Source organism: Melopsittacus undulatus, chromosome 2 (assembly GCF_012275295.1).
Source record: "Melopsittacus undulatus isolate bMelUnd1 chromosome 2, bMelUnd1.mat.Z, whole genome shotgun sequence".
Lineage (NCBI taxonomy): Eukaryota > Metazoa > Chordata > Aves > Psittaciformes > Psittaculidae > Melopsittacus > Melopsittacus undulatus.
Window position 1 is genome coordinate 30,785,283 of NC_047528.1, and position 19,787 is coordinate 30,805,069.

General features: G+C 37.5%; 1 protein-coding gene across 1 annotated transcript in view; it reads left to right on the plus strand.

Moving 5' to 3' along the window:
* The window catches only part of VWA8 (von Willebrand factor A domain containing 8), a 177,615-nt gene that overhangs the window by 52,095 nt on the left and 105,733 nt on the right, over window positions 1-19,787 (plus strand). Inside the window, 5 exon segments of the mRNA XM_031045912.2 lie at window positions 5,909-6,069; window positions 7,217-7,330; window positions 14,767-14,935; window positions 15,281-15,358; window positions 19,265-19,380. Of these exon segments, the coding sequence (XP_030901772.2) occupies window positions 5,909-6,069; window positions 7,217-7,330; window positions 14,767-14,935; window positions 15,281-15,358; window positions 19,265-19,380 (638 nt within the window).

Sequence of the window (19,787 nt, forward strand, 5' to 3'; positions counted from 1 at the left end):
GCTTTTCCTTCCCCCTGTATGGCTTCAGCTGATAAGGGCACGGACTCTGAACTTGTGTCTGCATAGATGGAAGTTGAACAGATGACTTGTGCCTTTTTCTTATGTTTTAAGGTGGCCAGGTGTGAGCGTATTTGGGTTCCAAAGCTACATAACCTCACCAATGTAATATTATGTTCATAGTAATATATTTGGATTCCCAGCAGCACCTATATTACCTTCTGTACAATAGCATATTAAGATGGGTGCGTAGTTTCTTAGCCAGAACTGAGTGTCTCAAGTTAGCCTGCATGCTTCTGTCTGCAGTGGTCACTGTGAACATAGTTTTGACTCATCCCAGGAGAAAGAGTTCTGCAACTTAACAAACCTGCTTAAGGACAGGCATACCCTAACCCTTGTTCTCTTACACACAGTACAATACTGGGTACTCACCAGCAAAAATAGATAATTATTTGATTAAAAACATGGCCACTGTTTTTCAACATCTTATATTTAAATAGTATGGCTTCGTTGAACAGGAGCAGACGTCCTTTTTGGAAATGCGTAAGAAGAGCTGACAATGAGATTAGTTACTCAGTAAACACCTGAGGGGATCTGTAATTCCTATGTAAATAAAATCTAGGCCAGGGGGTTGAAGTGTTTCACACTGAAGTGAACCTTTCCTTTGGTTTCACCAGGGTTTGATCAAGTTCAGAGGGCAGAGGAGTTTTATAGAGGGGCTTTTTTGGTGATATCAAACAGTATCACTAAGGCAAATGAATGACTATGAGCTCACTGTTCACTAAAAATTCCTGTGTAGACAAGTCTATGTAAGATACACTTGTGTATCTATATGTATAGATATTTCCTATGTACAGTGCCTTACATAATCTCAGAAGTTTTGCAGGAAGCAGTGTATTAAACTCATTGAATGTAGAAGAGCTCTGTTATCTTTGGGTAAATTTTAAGAATGTATTTGTTTTTCTTAAAATATGAATAACACATCATAAGCTTTCCATAGCAAACTAATGGCGTAATTTAATGACAAAACAAATGTTAAATGTAGCAATTTATACAGTAATTCAGCAGTGAAGGCTATGAGAAGCTGGATAATACTGTAAATTGAGCAGGTTTTTCTACTTTGTACAAGAAACTGCCATTTTGGTTTGGTTTGACTTGGTTTGATTTTTTGTTTGTTTGATGGTGTTTTTTTTTGTTTTGTTTTGTTTTGAGAGACAGCATTATTGTCCTAAATCCATTTCTAAAATTAAGGAGGTTTTTATTTGTTCTATGGCTTATTTTTATTTTCCAATAATTTCTGCAGCACAAAAATGAGCAGTGGCCCTTCTCTTTGGAGTGAAGCAATAGCACTGTTTTTCTTCAGCCTCTGTGCAGAAATCTTAGAATTTTTTATATATATATATGTATATATATTATGTTTACTTTTAGTTTTAATATTTGCTTCATCATTCTTTCCATCTGAGGTTGATTTAAGGGCTTCAGTAGTTTGAAAAGCATAGCTCTTTATACTGACTTCACAGAAATAGCCTCTAAAAGCTTTTATGTTGTGAGGTGAAAATCAAATTTACCTAAACCAAGGGTTCCCAAAGCTTTTGAACATGTAGATCATACCTTATACTAACAGTTGGCTCGAAGAACAATTCCCATCTCATTTGTGGTATCAGACATCATTATATGGATTTCTCGTTATATGCAATTCCAGGCAAATTGCTGACAAAAAGGAAGCTCCTCCTGATTAGGAAAGGTTTGTTTTTAAGTTGTCTCTTAATGCAGTTAAGCAACAGCAAATGAGAAGCAGCAGCCAGCTAGTTCTCTGTGGACTGTAGCTGGGGCACTTTTGGTTTAAATTTTTAAGATAAAACATTTTCTTCTCCCAGAGTTTCAGGGGGAAAAAAAACACAATATTCAAAGTGATTTACTACAGTTTTCCAGCAATTTGTTCGTTTTCTTCCCCACCAAAAACAGTCTTCTAAGCACATCATTAGTGTTTGTGTATTGTGATGGTTTTGTTTCTAGGATTTTTTCTTTTTTTTTTTTTTCTTTTTTGCATGACCTCATTATTTTTTTTAACAAATTCCTGCCAATTTTTTTATTTGAGAAATACTAACAAAATACAAGTCCAAATTGGCATGAAAACCAGGGAACATAGATTTTTCACCTCATAATTGCCAAGAACGTGATTAGTAGTGTGAGCCATGAAAAATGGCTAGGTTGGAGGCTTGTATTACTATAGCTGCTAAAAGGAGTGGAACATAGGTTATGCTACTTGTTTTCTGTCCTAAGCTCTTTTTTCCCCTATAGAATCATAGAATAGTTCAGGTTGGAAAGGACCTTAAGATCACCTAGTTCCAACCCCACTGCCATGGGCAGAGACACCTCACACTAAACCATGTCACCCAAGGCTCTGTTGAGCCTGCCTTGAACACTGCCAGGGATGGAGCATTCACAACTTCCCTGGGCAACCCATTCCAGTACCTTACCACCTTAACAGTAAAGAATTCCTTATATCCAATCTAAACTTCCCCTATATAAGCTTTAACTCCTTACCCCTTGTCCTGTCACTACAGTCCCTAATGAAGAGTCCCTCACCAGCATCCCTTTAGTTCTCCTTCAGATACTGGAAGGCTGCTATGTCTGCACACAGACTTCTCCAGCCTGAACAGCCCCAACTTTCTCAGCCTGTCTTCATATGGGAGGTGCTCCAGTCCCCTGATCATCCTCGTGGCCCTCCTCTGGACTTGTTTTAACAGTTCCATGTCCTTTTTATGTTGAGGACACCAGAACTGCACACAATACTCCAAGTGAAGTCTCCGGAGAGCAGAGTAGAGAGGCAGGATCACCTCCTTCGACCTGTTGGTCACGTTCCTTTTGATGCAGCCCAGGATACAGTTGGCTTTCTGGGCTGTGAGCTCACACTGCAGCCGGCTCATGTTCATATTCTCGTTGACCAACACCCCCAAGTCGTTCTCTGCAGGGCTGCTCTGAATCTCTGCCCAACCTGTAGCTGTGCCTGGGATTACCCCAATCCAGGTGTAAGACCTTGCACTTGTCATGGTTAAACTTCATGAGGTTGGCATCAGCCCACCTCACAAGCGTACCAAGGTCCCTCTGAATGGCATTCCTTCCCTCTAGTGTATCAACTGAACCACACAGCTTGGTGTCATTGGCAAACTTGCTGAGGGCACACTGAATCCCACTGTCCATGTCACCGACAAAGTTGTTGAACAAGACCGGTCACAACACTCATCCCTGAGGGACACCACTTGTTACTGGTCTGCAGCCGGACATTGAGCCATTGACCACAACTCTTTCCGTGTGCTCATCCAGCCAGTTCTTTATCCACGGAGTGGTCCATCTATTGAATTGATGTCTCTCCAATTTAGAGACAAGGATGGCGTGTGGGACAGTGTCGAACGCTTTGCAGAAGTCCAGGTAGATGACATCAGCTGCTCTACCCCTGTCCGTCGTTTCCATAGCCCCATCATAGAAGGCCACCAAACTGGTCAGGCAGGATTTCCCCTTAGTGAAGCCATGCTGGCTGTCACCAAGCACCTTGTTGTTTTTCATGTGCCCTAGCATGCCTTCCAGGAGAATCTGCTCCCAGATTTTGCCAGACACAGAGGTGAGACTGACTGGTCTGTAATTCCCTGGGTCATCCATTTTCCCCATCTTGAAAATGGGGGTTATATTTCCCTTTTTCCAATCATCGGGAACTTCATCTGACTGCCATGATTTTTCAAATATGATGGACAGTGTCTTAGCAACTTCATGGGACCTGCAGATGGATTTCATCAGGTCCCATGGACTTGTGTATGTTGAGGTTCTTAAGGTGGTCTTGAACCAGATCCTCTTCTACAGTGGGTCCAAGGTCTTCATTCTCACAGTCCCTGCGTCTGCCTTCCAAGACTTGGGTGGTGTGTCAAGAGCCTTTGCCAGTGAAGACCGAGGCAAAGAATTCATTCAGAACCTCAGCCTTCTCCAAATCCAGGGTAGCCAGTTCTCCTGATAGCTTCTGGAGAGGGCCCATGTTGTCCCTAGTCTTTTATTTGCAATGTATCTGCAGAATCCCTTCCTGTTATCTCTAACACCCCTAGCCAAGTTTAATTCTAACCGTGCCTTAGCTTTCCTAAGGTGGTCTCTCTTCCCAGATGAGATATTTTATAAAATAAAAAATCTAATGTAAAACGCACAAAAAAAGTTACAATGACTGTTGCAAATCAAAGTAGGCCTTTTGTTTCAAAAGGCAATATGTTTCCATTGCCATTGCTATTCCCAAAATAAAGGCAGAAAAAATAATTCTTATACTCTCTTACCTCCCCTCAAAAGGGAGGGACTTTCAGTGTTATTCTAACACTATATATATAATAATGTTACAATTTTAATATTGTATATTAAAAATTGGTTTAGAGTAAATAAATAGAAATAATAAACAAGACTACCAAATAGATAAATAAAACAAATACTTTACACAAACTTCATGTGTGTTAGTAAATGATTCTTCTTAATGCATCACTAAATTTATTCTCATTCAAACATTTAAATTACAATATAAACATTCATTTTATGTTTCAGAAAGTTTTTAGCAGCAAAATACACTCCTGAGTTTATCTCCAGAAAATTAATGCATGTTTCTCAAATGGTTGTTGGAATGGACATTCTACATAAGGATACTAGGCTCCCAATCAGTTCATACTGTATGTTGTTCCATTCCTCTGGAGGTAATTTATCAGAAGGTGTGCTAGTCAAATATTCAGTATACAGCATTTACTCTTTGCTGAATTAACACTTCTGATGCAAGTCCTAATAACACTTGCATTTTTCTCTGGCTTTGATAAAAATGTTGCATGTCCTGGTTTTAGTCTAATTCATTAATAGAAAAGAGCAAACACAGCAGTTAAAAAAGAAAAAACAAACAAAACAAAAAACAACAAAAAACCCACAACAAGCTCAACCAAATCAAACAATAATCCTGGTTTTGCGGATTTAAATGTGGGACTTTAAATTATACAAATGTGGAAGCACTGAAGGAACCAGACTTTGTCCTGTTATTTTAAGGCTTTTAAGGAAATGTAGAAAGAGGAAATGATTCAGGCTAGATGACGTAATGTGTTCTATTTTTATTCTTTAAAGTTCAAAGGGTTTATAGTTGTGAAGAGGACGTATACAAAAGCTACAACTACAATAGGAAATACTTTTCTCATCTTCTTTCAGGTTGTATTCATAGCACAACCTGAGGAAGGAATTTCATCTTCCAGGTCACAAACCAGCTACTACGTCTTGTTGATCTAGTGCTTACCTGTGCTAATGGAACATATAAAACGTGTGTGCTGAAGGATAATGTAGAATTTGCCTTTGGCTTTGATGTATCCCTTAAGCATTATTTTGTGAGATGCTGTATAATTTTGATATTTTTTGTGTTACTGGCTTCTTTCTTACTCTTTTATTCTCTGATGTTTCCACTGGATTTTCCTGCTGAGAGGTGGAATATCATGCTGGTTTGTGTTCAAGATTAAAGGTGAAATCTTTCCTTTTTCAGGTGATTTCTACATGAAATAAATGACTCTAGTTTGTTCTAGGTGTAAATTGCTGCCCCCTTCTGTACACAAAGCTGTGTACAAGTTGTCATGTGCTTGCATTATATTTAAGGACAGGGGGGAAGGCTTTTGTTCTGGCTTCAAGGAGATGATATTGGCAGGTCTAGAACTTCCAAAGACTATTTGCCATAGTGTATGTGTAGATTTCTGTGTGTATTTCTAATACTCTTTGGAAAAGCAACTGAAGATTTCCTGATAATTTTCTTTGGGTGTATTCTCAGGAAAAACAGTATGCAGTTTTTTAAGAAGAAAGCATGTACTTGTCAATGCAGAAAGTAGAGCATAAATGTATTCATCTGATGAATTGATACTTACAGGATATGACAGCTAGAGATCTGCTACAGCAAAGGTATACGCTTCCTAATGGAGACACTGCTTGGAGACCATCGCCACTTATTACTGCTGCCCTGGAAGGAAAGCTTGTTATTCTTGATGGTATTCATCGAATTAACCCTGGCACTCTAGCTGTACTTCAAAGGTCAGGATCTGAGCATAGATAAGTTGGCTGTGCATCATTTGTTCATTGAGCACATGCATACTGAGAAATAAAGTTCCTTTTGGTGAATATGATTTTCCATAAGTTCAAAAACACTGTAAAGATCAATCTGAACATTGAAGTTTCATAAAATGTGTGATGTTCAGTCTTTACTTAAAAGCAAAATAAATTATTTCATGTTCTTTGTAAGTGCATAATACAGGAAATTTCAGCCCTTTGTAAGTACCGACTGTAACTCTGAATTGAAGGAAGAGTTCAATTTTACTCTAAACTTAGGAAATCTAAAAATCAGAAGTATTTATACAATGATCTGAAAATGCAAGATGTCAGAAAATGCTTGAAATACTTTTCATTCTGCTTCTAAATAAACCGCAGTCATTGCAGTTACATGTAAAATCATACTTTATTTTGATTGCAAAGAACTTTTTCTGAACATTAATTTATCCTTTATTGAATTATGAAATAAACTTTGCAGAACAGTAAGTATTATTAACATAGCAAGCAACTGTCAGGTCAGTTTTTTTCTGCTATTTCATGTTCCTGCATCGTATACTGCAAACTTAAAGGACAGCACCAGCCTTTAAAGCAGGTTGTAGCAAAACCATTTTGTGCCTTCTATTCTTACACGTATACACAGAAGGTTAGAAGAGAGAATTACACTTGCCTTGTTTTCTCTTTTTAATCAGTTTAGCTTTGCTTTCTGGTTTTCTTTGACACGTGCATATATTATATCTAATCAACTTCTGCACAAAACAAGTAAGAGGTGGGTCTGTATGTAGGCTAATCACTGCAGCCAACTGAAATACATTGCTTCAAGAAACAAATTGAAAGTATATTACTCGGTACAAGTATAAAAAACCAGGCTGTTTCATGCTATTTATGCACACTCTACTGGTAAGACAGAATTATTATTTTTCTTCTTCTTACCACATCTATTTAAACTAGGTTGACTGGCTGGCTGTGTGCTGAAACTGTTTACTGAGGCATATTATTTTACCTCAACACCTGGGTGCATCTTAAATTTTCTTTTTCCTATCACCCATGTGGGTTTTAAAAAAGCATTAGTTGATATATGCATATGTAAAAGTGATCAAAGGCTAGATAAAGCTTATTCTTTATTTTTAAACAGACTAATACATGACAGAGAACTGACCCTCTATGACGGCACCAGATTGTTAAGGGAAGATAGATATCGAAACTTAAAAGAAGAATTACAGATTTCTGAGGAGAGACTACAGGAAAGGTAAAGTGTCAGCTATGACTACCGAATGCAAACAGAATTTCATCCCATAAAAAGCTTGATCTTCATTTTTTATTTATTTTTTACAAAAACATCATGCAAAATGGTTCTCTATTAAACTGGTACCTTCTAATCACTAAGAGAAACATCTTCTAAACATCAGTTTCCTCATGAACATTCTTTCTTTCTATGGCATGGGAAAATTATATCCTGTTTAGAGTGCTTGACCTGAAAGGAAAACATTCAGTATCCTTTAACAGAAGGACTTAGACATTGAGGAGCAATTATAAGTACATAAAAACATAGATACGAAGGTATCTAATATTTAATTTTGGAATATTTTGTTACTACTATTGGAAAATAAAGCTAAATTGAAATGAAATAAAACTTGTTATTTTCTTTTGCCTCATTAGCTAGAAAGCTGGTATATAATTTACAACTAATATGGAGCAGGAAATCCTAAGGATGGGTTGGGACCCATTATGCTTACTCTTTTTGTTTCTTCACTTCCACTTGTCTGCTAGAAACGTTCCACAGATAGAAACGTTTTCTAGTCCTTTGAAGCTATACTTGTTACATAGTCTAACACTGCTGACCAGTTGTAGTTAATGGGAGGGATATCATTGAGTGTACATAAAAAAAATGCAACCTGATATTCAGTAATACATAAGGAACTAAACATACTGTGATTCTTAAATAGCTCTGATCTCTGAAAAAACATCCTATGATTCTGTATCAGATATCTGTGCTCGGGTGTGCATAGGCCCAAACTTTGAAAAGGCTTTATTGCTTATAGGACGGATGTATTCATGATGTGCTACCCTGTTTCTCTCAATTGTCTCACTGAATAAAATTTTTTAGTTGACCTTCGTAATCACCCTTTGGGAAAGCTATTTTTCTTTCACTGTTTTTTTTTTTTACTTGTTCTTTCTAGTTCCCTTTTGATCCAGAATACTGTGTTTTTTAAAAAACGGCACCAAAAATAAACCAAACAACACAACAAAGCAAACTTTTATTTTAGTTCTTCCATGCCATTCATATTGATTTTTTTTTTTGTAGGTATGGTATAATCTAAGCATACTTCTTGTACCTAATTAGTTAAAGTCCACTGTGCCACTCCTAGGTGAAATGTTCAATCAGGCCCTTGTTCAACTTTCTTCTGTATTGGCATATTCAAAAGAAGCCAGGATAAAGCAATGTAAATGTGTATCCACTCCTTTGGTTTTGGCTATGGGCTGCTTTGGCATCACTGAACTACTGCTCTGTATAGAGGGCACTGTTCTCATCAGCCCTTGAGGAACTGAAGGTGTTCCAGGACCTCATTCTGACTTTGGTCCTTTACATATTCTGAAAATATCACAACCTTTCACTGGCTCCCAGATGCAATGTCAATAGTTGCTCTTTGATTCCAGAATTACATTCCTCACTGCTCCTCGCCCTTCTCAGCAGCAGCTACTGCAAACTTCAGTACTGTTGCAAAAGATCGCCTTGTGGAGATTTTATATAGAATATGTTGTACCTTTAATTTATTAGCCATTAGCTGGGCAAGTTCTTACTTCTGAATCATGATTGGAAGATACTTTCCATATTGATGAGATATGTTGTCTCTTTTTTAAAGTGTGTCAGGGGCTGTGGCTAGTGGTCTTAGATATATTTCTGCTAGAGAAAGATGAATAGAGAGCTTTCTTATCCTGATTTACTGCATTTGACTAAAGTAATTTCAATACAGTTGCTCTTTGCCAGTACTGCAGAATATATGCTGTTGTTCCCAGCTCTGCTGAAACTGAATCTGGGATATTTTATGAGTGACACATTAAGACTACTGTTAATTTTCCAGCAAGGGAGTTCCCTGTGGAAAGTGGTTTCAAGTTTTGAATCAGGATATTATTCTTTTTACTAAACCCCACTCATTCAGCCTCAATTCTTTTTTGTATGTTGAGAATCAATATGGTACATAGAATACATATAAAATGTTACTTTTGTAGCTTAATTTTGTTATTAACATTTTTATTATCTACCTGATGTCATGTACTAATGTAGTTCTTATGAGAAATTGAGGAAGAGTTAAAAATGTCCTGAAAGCCACATTAATGATTCAGTGGAAGTGCATGACAGAGTTTTAAATGTCTAAGCAGTTAGGCAGCACTTAAATGATGCAGCTGAAAATAGTCATAAACAGATACAAGACTGAGAGTGAGTGTTTCTGGAGGAGCAGAATTTGAAATAAAACAGCCAAAAGCTTTGTTAGGAAATTATTAAATTAGGATTTCAGGAAAAGTGACAGCTGGAGACTGGAAAGCAGCTGCAGTAGAGAAGATGTGCTACCTTACTTTCATATGTCAGGGAAACCAAGAACATGGGAGTACATCATTCTCTCCACCCCGCATTCATGTCAGCTTAGCTGTGCATGAGTGTTCTTGATTGTAGTGAATATTTGTAGTACAGTTTGCAGTTTCTGTCTTTTGTGCTGCTTCTAATCATTCATAAATACAAAATAACTCACTATTACTCTGTTTCCTTAATTTGCGACTTGCTAACAAGGTTGTCAGATGCTGTTGGAAGTTACATAAATACAAATATGTCTTTCATAATGAAAAAGAACAACTGGTAATGCTTTTTACTAGAATACTTGACTGAGTACTTTGTGAATGGAATTGAAAAACCGAATTTCCATTTAAGTCTGTGATAGAGAAAAGGAGTACAGTTCCTAAGCAATGAGGCAGAACTTCTGTAAACATTATTTTTAGTCTCTGTCTGTAAAAGGATTTGACACAACATTTTTCCAATTTCTAAGAAGAGAAAAAGTTTGAGATACTGGAGAAGTTTTGGAGATAATAGAAATAATGGAGAAGTTTTAGGGGTTCCCTTCTTTAGACAAGCAAAACACATTTTGTGCTAAGCTTTCATGCTACTATATGAAAATATTTGATAGTAAAAAAAAAGTTTTTTCACAGTTTTAGTGACTTTAATTTTTAATGCTTCAGTAATAATAATACTCGTATGTGTAGTAAAACAGTAGAATACTGCACAACCCATCCCTCCATCCCTTTATTTCCAGCCCTGATAAGAAGTCAAGTGTTTAAATAAAGGGATGGTATTTCAGATCATACTATGGACTAAACAAATCATGTGCCTTTTATATGAATGTATTATAGTAGAGAATGTGAATGTGCTTAAACCATAGCAGTGTTGTGAGCAGAGCTGGACAAACAGATTTGGTTTTCAGATGCCTTTTAAGTTTTGCAAGTTAGAACACTATTATTCATAAATTATATTTTTGGACAATATAATTTAGAAGTTGCCTTACCTTTGTAAGCTACTGAAATAGATTAAGTTAGTCATTGTCACTGAGTTATATGTTCATTGTTCATTATTCGCTATGATTTCTACACTTATTGTGTCTACTAGCACTTTTCTGAGAAGGGCTTCAGACTGTTGGGTGCAATAGCTCTGTCTGACAAATGCAAGCAGTACGTTTGCCTTTGTGAAATTTTGGGACACCCCTTGGCCTGCTGAAAGCCTTTAAGTTACAGGTAACTAGGAGTCAGCACAGAGTACTTTTTCTTTTGCCACCTTGGCTGTGGACTTAAGTTAGCAAACTGTCACAGTAAGATGACATTCACTGGTTTGAGGAAAGGAAATATTTTTGTTTATGAATTTGCCAAGAAGAAAAAATAAAAAACTGCCCTTGAGGAACTGACAGATGGTCCTTAAAAGATTGTCTACGTAGAAGGAAATTATAGCTGTTGATTCCTTATTTATTTAATGATTGTATGATTAATTTTCCTGAACAGGTTTACAGATTAAGAGAAAATGCATTCAATTATTGTGCATATCCAAGATTTCAGCATAGAAGTTCTGCAGTAATCATCCTTTAGTTTACTGAGACGGATACTGTAAAGGCAGAACACTGGCTTTACAAGACAAGCAGTGAAGTGTTGGTTTGTCTTATGATGCAGTATTTTAACCTATTTGGATGGATATCCCTCCCCCCAACACACACACATGCACAGTGATGTAAGGCTGCAGTGTGGTCAGCAGAAAGGCAGCTAGTACAGGAAAACTTGGAAGGAGGTGTGTAATAGGATTTTTCAAAAGCTAAGAAATCACTCATAATGCATGGGTGGTTTTAGTGCCTTCCAGACAGTGGATTATTTTCCATGTGGTTAGTTTGAAAGGGAAAACATAGTAGATGAGACAAATACAGAATGTGGCAGGGAGTGAATTTAGCAAGCAATACAGGTTTTTAATTTCTTGCATTTTCTAGCTTTTATTTCATTTTTTTGTTTTAGGGTTAGGTTTTGTTTTTTATTTTCTTCCAGTTTAGTGAATTTTCAGATTATCTGTGTATTTTAGACAGTGTTGAAATTTAAGAAAAACTGCAAGAAAACAATAATGGGTCATTGCAGCCCTAGAATTAAATCAATTCCCAACTCATAAAATTTAATAGAAAATGAGATTTATTAAATCATGTTATAGGAAGAGAGGGCCAAAAATAGTTTCTCAGGCTGGCATCAGGAATGCTGTTCTGTTTGGGTTTTTGTTTGTTTTTTTTTTTAACCTTAGGAGAAACTTCAGTTGCTCAGATCAAGTATCAATAATGAGCAAATCTTTCTCTAAAGTCACCCTGAACAATCTGTGTTCTGAACCTCCTCTCAAGAGCAGTGGTGGTAATCCTTGGTTTGAATTAAACATTGATGTCAAAATAACGATGTGCATATTATTAAGAGGGCTCTGCTACCTGTGTTGTCAGTAAACATTTAATAGAGAAGGATAGAGACTCTTCGTATTAATCAACTATCACCAAATCTTCCCACTGTGTTTGAGGCTCATTAATTTAAAAGGTGTCATGTTTTTTTACAAGATACAATTACTTGATTTTCCTCTGCAAAGAACACAAGATGTCAAGGAGTTATTTCTTACAAAATATAGCTCCGTATAGGAGCTCCATATTATATTCCTTCAGAGGCTTGATCTATAATACTGTGGAACAACCTTAAGCTCTTCAGTTGTGCTAATGGGAGCTGAGAACTTCCAGAGTGTTGCACAATTGGGTTATTTATGGTATTTAATAATACACTTAGCTTGACATTTGCATCACTGCAAACATAAGTCCAAACAATAGTCTTTTGAAGTAGCCAAATAGTTTTACTCATGTTTGCAAACTGGAAACCTACAGCAGTGATGGTGTGATATGTCCAAATCTAGAGAGGATGTAAATGACCTTAATAGATACCAGCAAGTCAGCTTGTCCTGACTTTGCATTGCCTGTCCTCCCACTTTTCCCTCTCTAGCTGTCCTCACCGTGCCCTTTGAGTTAGGCAGTGCATGGAGGTACAAGAGAAATGTCTTCCCTCTACTAGGGAAAGCTGACTGCTTCTTGTGTTCTTATGGTGTTACAGAGGGACCAGAATTTCTTTGTTTGAATTTGGTGGCTTTCTGCAGGAGTGTTCCTTTCCTTCTCAGCAGATGGGGGATTGGTAATAAGTGGGGAGTCTGGAAGTATGTGTATTTATCTTATCTAAGAAAGTTTTCTTCTCTAACAAGGTTGGCTCATGTTCCCTGACCTTCTTTTATGCTTAGTGACAGTGACATTCCCATTGGTTCCTCTTTCATGTGATGTTTTCAGACATCTATTTCTATTTTTATCAATCAGGGAGTAGCTTCTAGGCTTATGACTTTCAGCTGAGAATAACTCATACCACCCCCTGTGTTTGCTGTGATACAAGAGACTGCTGTAATCACTCTGTTGTATCACAGGTTTGTTGTTGTGACTAACAGATAAGCCAACTATGAGTAGATTTGTTAATTTATGTTTAATGATCATAATCTGTTTTCTGATTCCCTTCCTCATGCCGTCATTTCCCCCCTCAGTTTAACCAGGAGGAATACTTGCCTCCAAGTGCTCTGATTTTAAATATAGTAATTTAAATTACATGATAACAGGCATATCTAGAAATATAAGCTGTCTAATTAAATTTCACTTGCTATTTCCAAATTAACATCTCCTATTTTAGTAAGAGTAATGTGAAATTAATTGTTGAAAGCAGGCCATCCTTGCACAGTTTGACTGGCTTTTATATCTGACATCTAACTCCCCACTGTTTCTAAAGATCATGCAATTGTGCTGATTAATGAGTACCACTAAATTCCCAGTCCAAAGAGGTGGTAATACTACATAGATTAGGGATACAAAATATGTGAAGAAGGCAAAGGTACTGAAAACTAAGACAGTGGTCTTCTACTGTGCCAACACACACATCTAAGTGTTGTGTATTTAAGTGTGTGTTGCTCACAGTAAGATCCCATTATCTTCAGTGGATTCAAATAGGCAGGTGTCTAAGAGACTGTTAGTCACTAAATCCTGCAGCATGAACTAGGGAACACTGACTGCAGCTAGCAGATCAGTTCCATAAAGAGATAAAAAATAATGAAAGTACCTTTTACAACCATGAACAGTGTATGTGTTGCCACAGGAAGTTGTGGAGGCATGAACTTCATAAAGGGATTAGACAAACTTGTGGGTAAATGGAGATTAAAGCAATAGAGATCTACCCTCCAGTGTCTTTGAAGATGTGATTGTGGGTACTGAGAGAGTATGAGAGGGACAGAATACTGGTAGTGGCTAGGCTGGTGTGCTTTCCCCACGGAGTATCTCTAGCTGTTGTAATAAGAGACAGAAAGTGTGGTGAGTTGGGTAGATTGAAGGATCCAGCAGGGCATTTCTTAAATTCTTTTAAGTATTAATCTGCTGTTGGAGCAACCTGTCTCCTCATGTGGAGTCTAAAGCAAGGCAAGGGTGGAGTGACTGGTTTTAACTTTGAAGTATAATTTTCAGGAATTTTATGAAGTCGGGTGTATTAATCCCATCCCAAGAGTCTAGGTGATTTTTCCAAGGGCTGCAGAGAGCATCAGTAAGGGAAATGTTCCTAAGCTGTTAATAAATCCATCTCTTCATGATGGCCAATACCTATGTAATCCTTTCTGTCAGCCTAATTGAGTAAAAGAAGTTACTAATTACTGCAGCTCTGGTAGATCTTGTTCCATCCCTGGTTTGCCTGGTGTGAGACACCCTGCTTTAGGTAAAGCACTTGTAAAAGTCTGTCGGATGAGTGAGATGTGTCCATTTCAGACATACAGCCCAGTAGACTGTAGCTTAGTTGCTGGTATTTGTTTCCCTTGAGGTATGCAGATCCTGTTGCAGATGAGGAGACTTGGGTACCCTTCTGAGCATAAAACCCCTGTCAATTTATAAAATTGCAGGTCACTTATGCAGTCTTTGTCTTTTTTAAAAGATAAAATTACATTGCAAATTATCTGAATACACTGTGGTATGATTCAGTACAATGATTTAATTCCTTTTTTTGCCTGTTGTAAAAACTGAATTTGCTATTCACTGCTTAAGAGAGGTAATGCATTTATAAACTCTTTTTTTGCAGGTCTATCTTTCCTATCCATCCTTCTTTCAGAATAGTGGTCTTAGCAGAACCTCCTGTTGTTGGAAGTAGCACCCAACAGTGGCTGGGTCCAGAGTTTTTGACACTGTTTCTCTTTCATAATGTTCGATCTTTAAGTAAGAATGAGGAAATGGAAGTTATAAAAAAGATGGTAAGTACGTTCAGTATTTAAGGCACTTACAGACTGTTGCTTACTGAACATGATTGTTTATTACATAAAAAATATTTTGCTATTTCTGCCTACCATAAATGTCTTCATTTTCAAAGCTTATCAAAGCAGCGTATCTGCTTATCTGCAATGGCTTTGATATAAATTAGCGTTCTTTCTGTGATACTAAATGATGGTGTAAGAGAAAAGATGTTCTTTGCCAAAACTGCATTCCTTTCTGGTTGATATAAAGCAACTGCAGTAACTCTGCTTATTGCATCTGTGTGTAGCTGTACATGGAACTTGTGTATATTGCAGTAAGATTAATACTGGTTTTTGTTCAAGCAGATTCCAAATGTACCCAGTGTTGCTGTGGAGCAGTTGTTGTCATTAACACACAAGCTTCGGGAGACAAATGACACCACAGTGAGCCCTTTTCTTTTGTCTGGGATTGGTTTTTGGTTTTGTTTTCTTTTCAAATGTACATTCTCCTGCTGTGAATGATCTGTTTTAACAAAGGCTGGGTGAAGCATGCTAAGCTATAGTGTTGCTTCAAAGGCTGCTGGCTCATTTTAGACTCCACATGAGGATTAGAAAACCAGCCCCAGAAAATTATTGCTGGCAATTACTGTACTGCGTACTATAAACTTTTTTGATTTATGATGTTAATTTTTAGAATCTGCATAAGTAAAGCTTTTAGGAAATTGCCTGAATCCCAGAGAAGCCAGGCAGAACAGTGTACGTTGTCAGCGGGTTTAGGTACGTGGCTCTCAGTAAAACATGCTTGAGCTGCCTTTTGAATAGGTATGGGTATGATCATGTGTATCCAAGTATTTTTTGATCACTTTAGTCGCCAGAACTTCTTGGGCAGTCCCAAGCACAAATATAGGCTGGACAGAGCTGAACAGAGACTGACTGAGAGCAGCCCTGGGTAGAAAGGCTTGGGGGTGTTGGCTGATGAGCTTCTGTTCAACATGAGCTGGAAGTGTGTGCTTGCAGCCCAGGAAACCAACCATATGCTGGGCTGCATCAGAAAGAGCATGACCAGCAGGTCAAAGGAGGAGATTCTTCCCCTATACTCATCTCTCTTGAGATGCCACCTGAAGTACTGTATCCAGCTCTGGGGCCCCCAGCATAAGAAGGAAATGGAAGTGTTGGAGTGAGTCCAGAGTAGAGCCATGAAGATGGTTAGAGGGCTGGAGCAATTCTCGTAAGAAGATAGGCTGAGAGAGTTGGGCTTGTTCCACCTGGAGAAATCTCTGTGGAGACCTTAGAGCAGCTTTCAGTACCTAAGGGGGGCCTACAAGAAATATGGTGAGGGACTTTTTACAGGGTCATGTGGTGATAGGAAACAGGGGAGTGGCTTTAAAGTGAAAGAGGGTAGATTTATATTAGATATTAGGAAGAAATTCTTTACTGTGAGGATGGTGAAGCACCAGAAGAGGTTGCTGAGAGAAGCTGTGGCACATTCCTTTAAGTGTTCAAGGCCAGGTTGGATGGGGCTTTGAGCAACCTGGTCTAGTGGAAAGTGTCCTGCCTATGGCAGGGGGATTAGAACTAGATGACCTTTTAGATCTCTTCCAACTCGAACCATTCTGTGATTCTATAAACTGCTGCATTGATGCTACAGGCTATTCTGTTAAAGCAGTCTTGTTAAGACTGAAGTCCTGCTTACATAGTAACCATACAATTCTTTGAAAAGATACTGTCAAATCATGGTGGGTAAAACGAACCCAAATTATTTTTATGGCTACTAAAACACTGGATGTTTTTAATGTAACTAAAACGTACGTGGAATCCAGCAGTTTAACTGGTATGCAGATGTAATCTGTTCCCCTTAGTTTTATGATTCTAGCATGGGTAATAGTTTTTGCAGTATTACTGTTTAAGAAGCTGAGAGAAGCTGTCATGCCCTTCTGATCTTAAAAGTAAAAAAATTGACTGCTGACTTTGAGTACACCTTTGGGACTTACTTCCTACAGCTAATGTATAAATATATTGTTTTTGACATACTTGGAGACACACTGTGCCTGAGCAGACCATTACAAAAATCCTTTCTATGCATGTGGATGTCTATAGCATTGTGAAATACCTCTGTGAAGTGTATGATGTTGGATGAGAAGTGAGTCACAGTATGGATTGAGGGAGGATTCTTGTAGATGAGCAGTGACATGAGACATGTTGGGAATAGCACACCTATGTGGAGGAATGAAATATGTACCTTAGGTAACTCAAGTTTATTTATAGAGTTGCCTAAGTATGCAAGCCTCTGCCAGAGATTATCCTGAAATATTAAGCATTGTTTCAAGTGATTCTGTTAACAATAGAATACCTGTAGGCTATTCAGCCTGTGGGTGTTGTCTGCGTCACTGCAATTGTTTGCTTGATTTACAATAGAATCTAGAGACTACTGTCCAGATCCTGTTGAATTAGATGCCTCTTAGATACATAATACAAAAACTGACATTAACACAATTTTGAGTTACAGTTGTTCAATATAAAATATTTTTTTTAAGAAAAAAGGCAAAGCAGTAAGAGAAAAGAGGAAGTTTTGTTTCCAAAACTTTAATTGCCAGATGCAAATCCTTCCTTTGTGGCCTGTCCTCTATTTTTATTTATTTCAGTGCAGGATGTGATGCTGTATATTATTTAGACTTTAAAATGCCCGTGTCCTTAGAGATAAGATTTATCAAAGTGGCACAGTGTATGAAATATACTACCTCAGTTACTATGCCCAGCTGCCATTCTCCATAAGTGCAGTCCCATAGCTTGTAAGTTAGGAGGATTGCTTATCTGCCAAAACTTACTCTACTTGGGAACTTTTCTGCTGTTTAAGATACTTTTGGAAAGAGAATGTAATCTCATAAGCCAGTGAGGGTTCTGCCTAGTGAGCAGGGATAACAAGGGTACAGCACTCACCCCTCTCCTTTGCTCATGTTTCACACATGGCTGAGTAGGTCTTGAAATAGCACTTGAAATGCCATCACCTACATCGAAGTGTCCATAATGCTGAGTGATAAACTACAGTGGTTCAGAAGATGCTTAACAAATTCCTGACAATGAAAGCAGAAGGAGCAACAGTAGTAACTGTTGCTTTTAGTCCAGTCTAACTCTTGCTCAGAGAGAGCTATGATAAAAAGTATTATCATTTGTTGTCTCAACATTTGAGAATAGTTCTGTACAATTACATAGAACTGATTTTTTTTTTCAATATTAATGTCTTTTTGTCAAAACTGCAGTTTTCTAGGGGAAAGAATTGGTGTTAAGGCTTTTCTCATGCTTAATAATTATTAAAGGAGGGGGGAACAGTCTGAAATTCTTGAAGTGTTGCTTTTCTCTGGGTTTTTCTTCCAGATGGGGAATTTCAGGATTTTTTTTTTTCCAGTTGAAACAGCGTAATGCATTAAGATAATTATCATGCAGTTAGAAATCATTTATATGACCCAAACCAAAACATTTTGAAATTACCTAATTAAACTATTTCACTTGACCCAGGCAAAGCATGGCGTGACTTATCAGATCACACTCATTGTTGTGAGCTTCCTGCTAAAATAAGGAACCTATTTGTATTAGATACCTTCATCCGGTAGATATAATTATAGAATGATTTCTTTCTCAGTCTTTACATCTGTCTTTAAATACATGGTCGCTTGTTTGGGGTGTTTGTTTGTTTATTAAATTTTGCTGTATTTGAGGTCTGCTTTCTCAGGCATTGAATCATTTTTGTAACTCTTTACTGAATCTTGTCCAGTTTTTAGCATTTATTTTAACATGTGGACAACAGAAAAGGACACAGTGTTCCAGTAACAGCCCGCCCAGAAGGCGTGTGCAGAGGTGATACAATCTCCTTACTGCTGCCCAGTGTTGTCTTGTTTATATGTCCAAGAATCCTGTCAGACGCTTTTGCCAGAGCATTACATGTGGAGCACATACTCAGCTTGTGAAAAGCAGATGAATTTTTAGCACATTGATCTTTTTACAGTGGCTGACCTCCTTGTTATTGTAAATATTGTCTAGTGTTAGGTTTTATATAGGTAATAAAATTCATTTATCAGCACATTTTTCTCCGTGTTGCTTATCAAGTGAAATCATAAGGCTAAGCTTTTGATGACATCATGATTTCCATGGCAGTGAACTATTGCAACAAATACAGAATTACAAGCTCAGCGATTAAAAAAAGCTCAAGTTGCTGAAGGAGACAGAAAGCACCTATGAATTAGGAGAAAAATTGAATTCTTTTGGGTTACTTTTTTCTCAGTACTTATTTGGTGTAAATCCCTGAGATCCAGTCCCAAACATGAAATAATGTAAGTACCTTCTGTTTTTTGACAGGCACAGTCACTCGCTTCATCTTTATCTACTCGGCAACTATTACGAATTTGTCGTCGACTGTCACAACATCCAGATGAAAGCCTCTATTATGCTATTAATAAAGCCTGCCTTTCCAGGTAGAAGTGCTAGGTTTGGTTGAAGTTCAGGAGCATCTTGGTCAGTTGCTAATATGCAGAATAGCTTTTAATGCATTTTAGTAGATAACATGATTTCTATCTTGCTCCTTAAAGTCTGTCATTTCTTCAGAATTATTTCTGTGGTGATCTCAAACCTAAGAGGTAAGTAGAAATTACATACCTCTCCTTTCTCATCTTCATGAAAATATTTCATTACAGTATATAAATTAGGTCACCACAATCAGCATTGCTTCACTGCCTCAAAAAACTCACAGTGGAGTTATGTTAATGTCTAGTGTGACTGATGTCTGGTGGAGGCTTGATTTCAGTTCTGAAAGATGTATCTAGAAAAGTCATGAATATCTAGGGGGTTTGTCTGTTTGCTTTTTCAAAAGAAAGCAAATTGC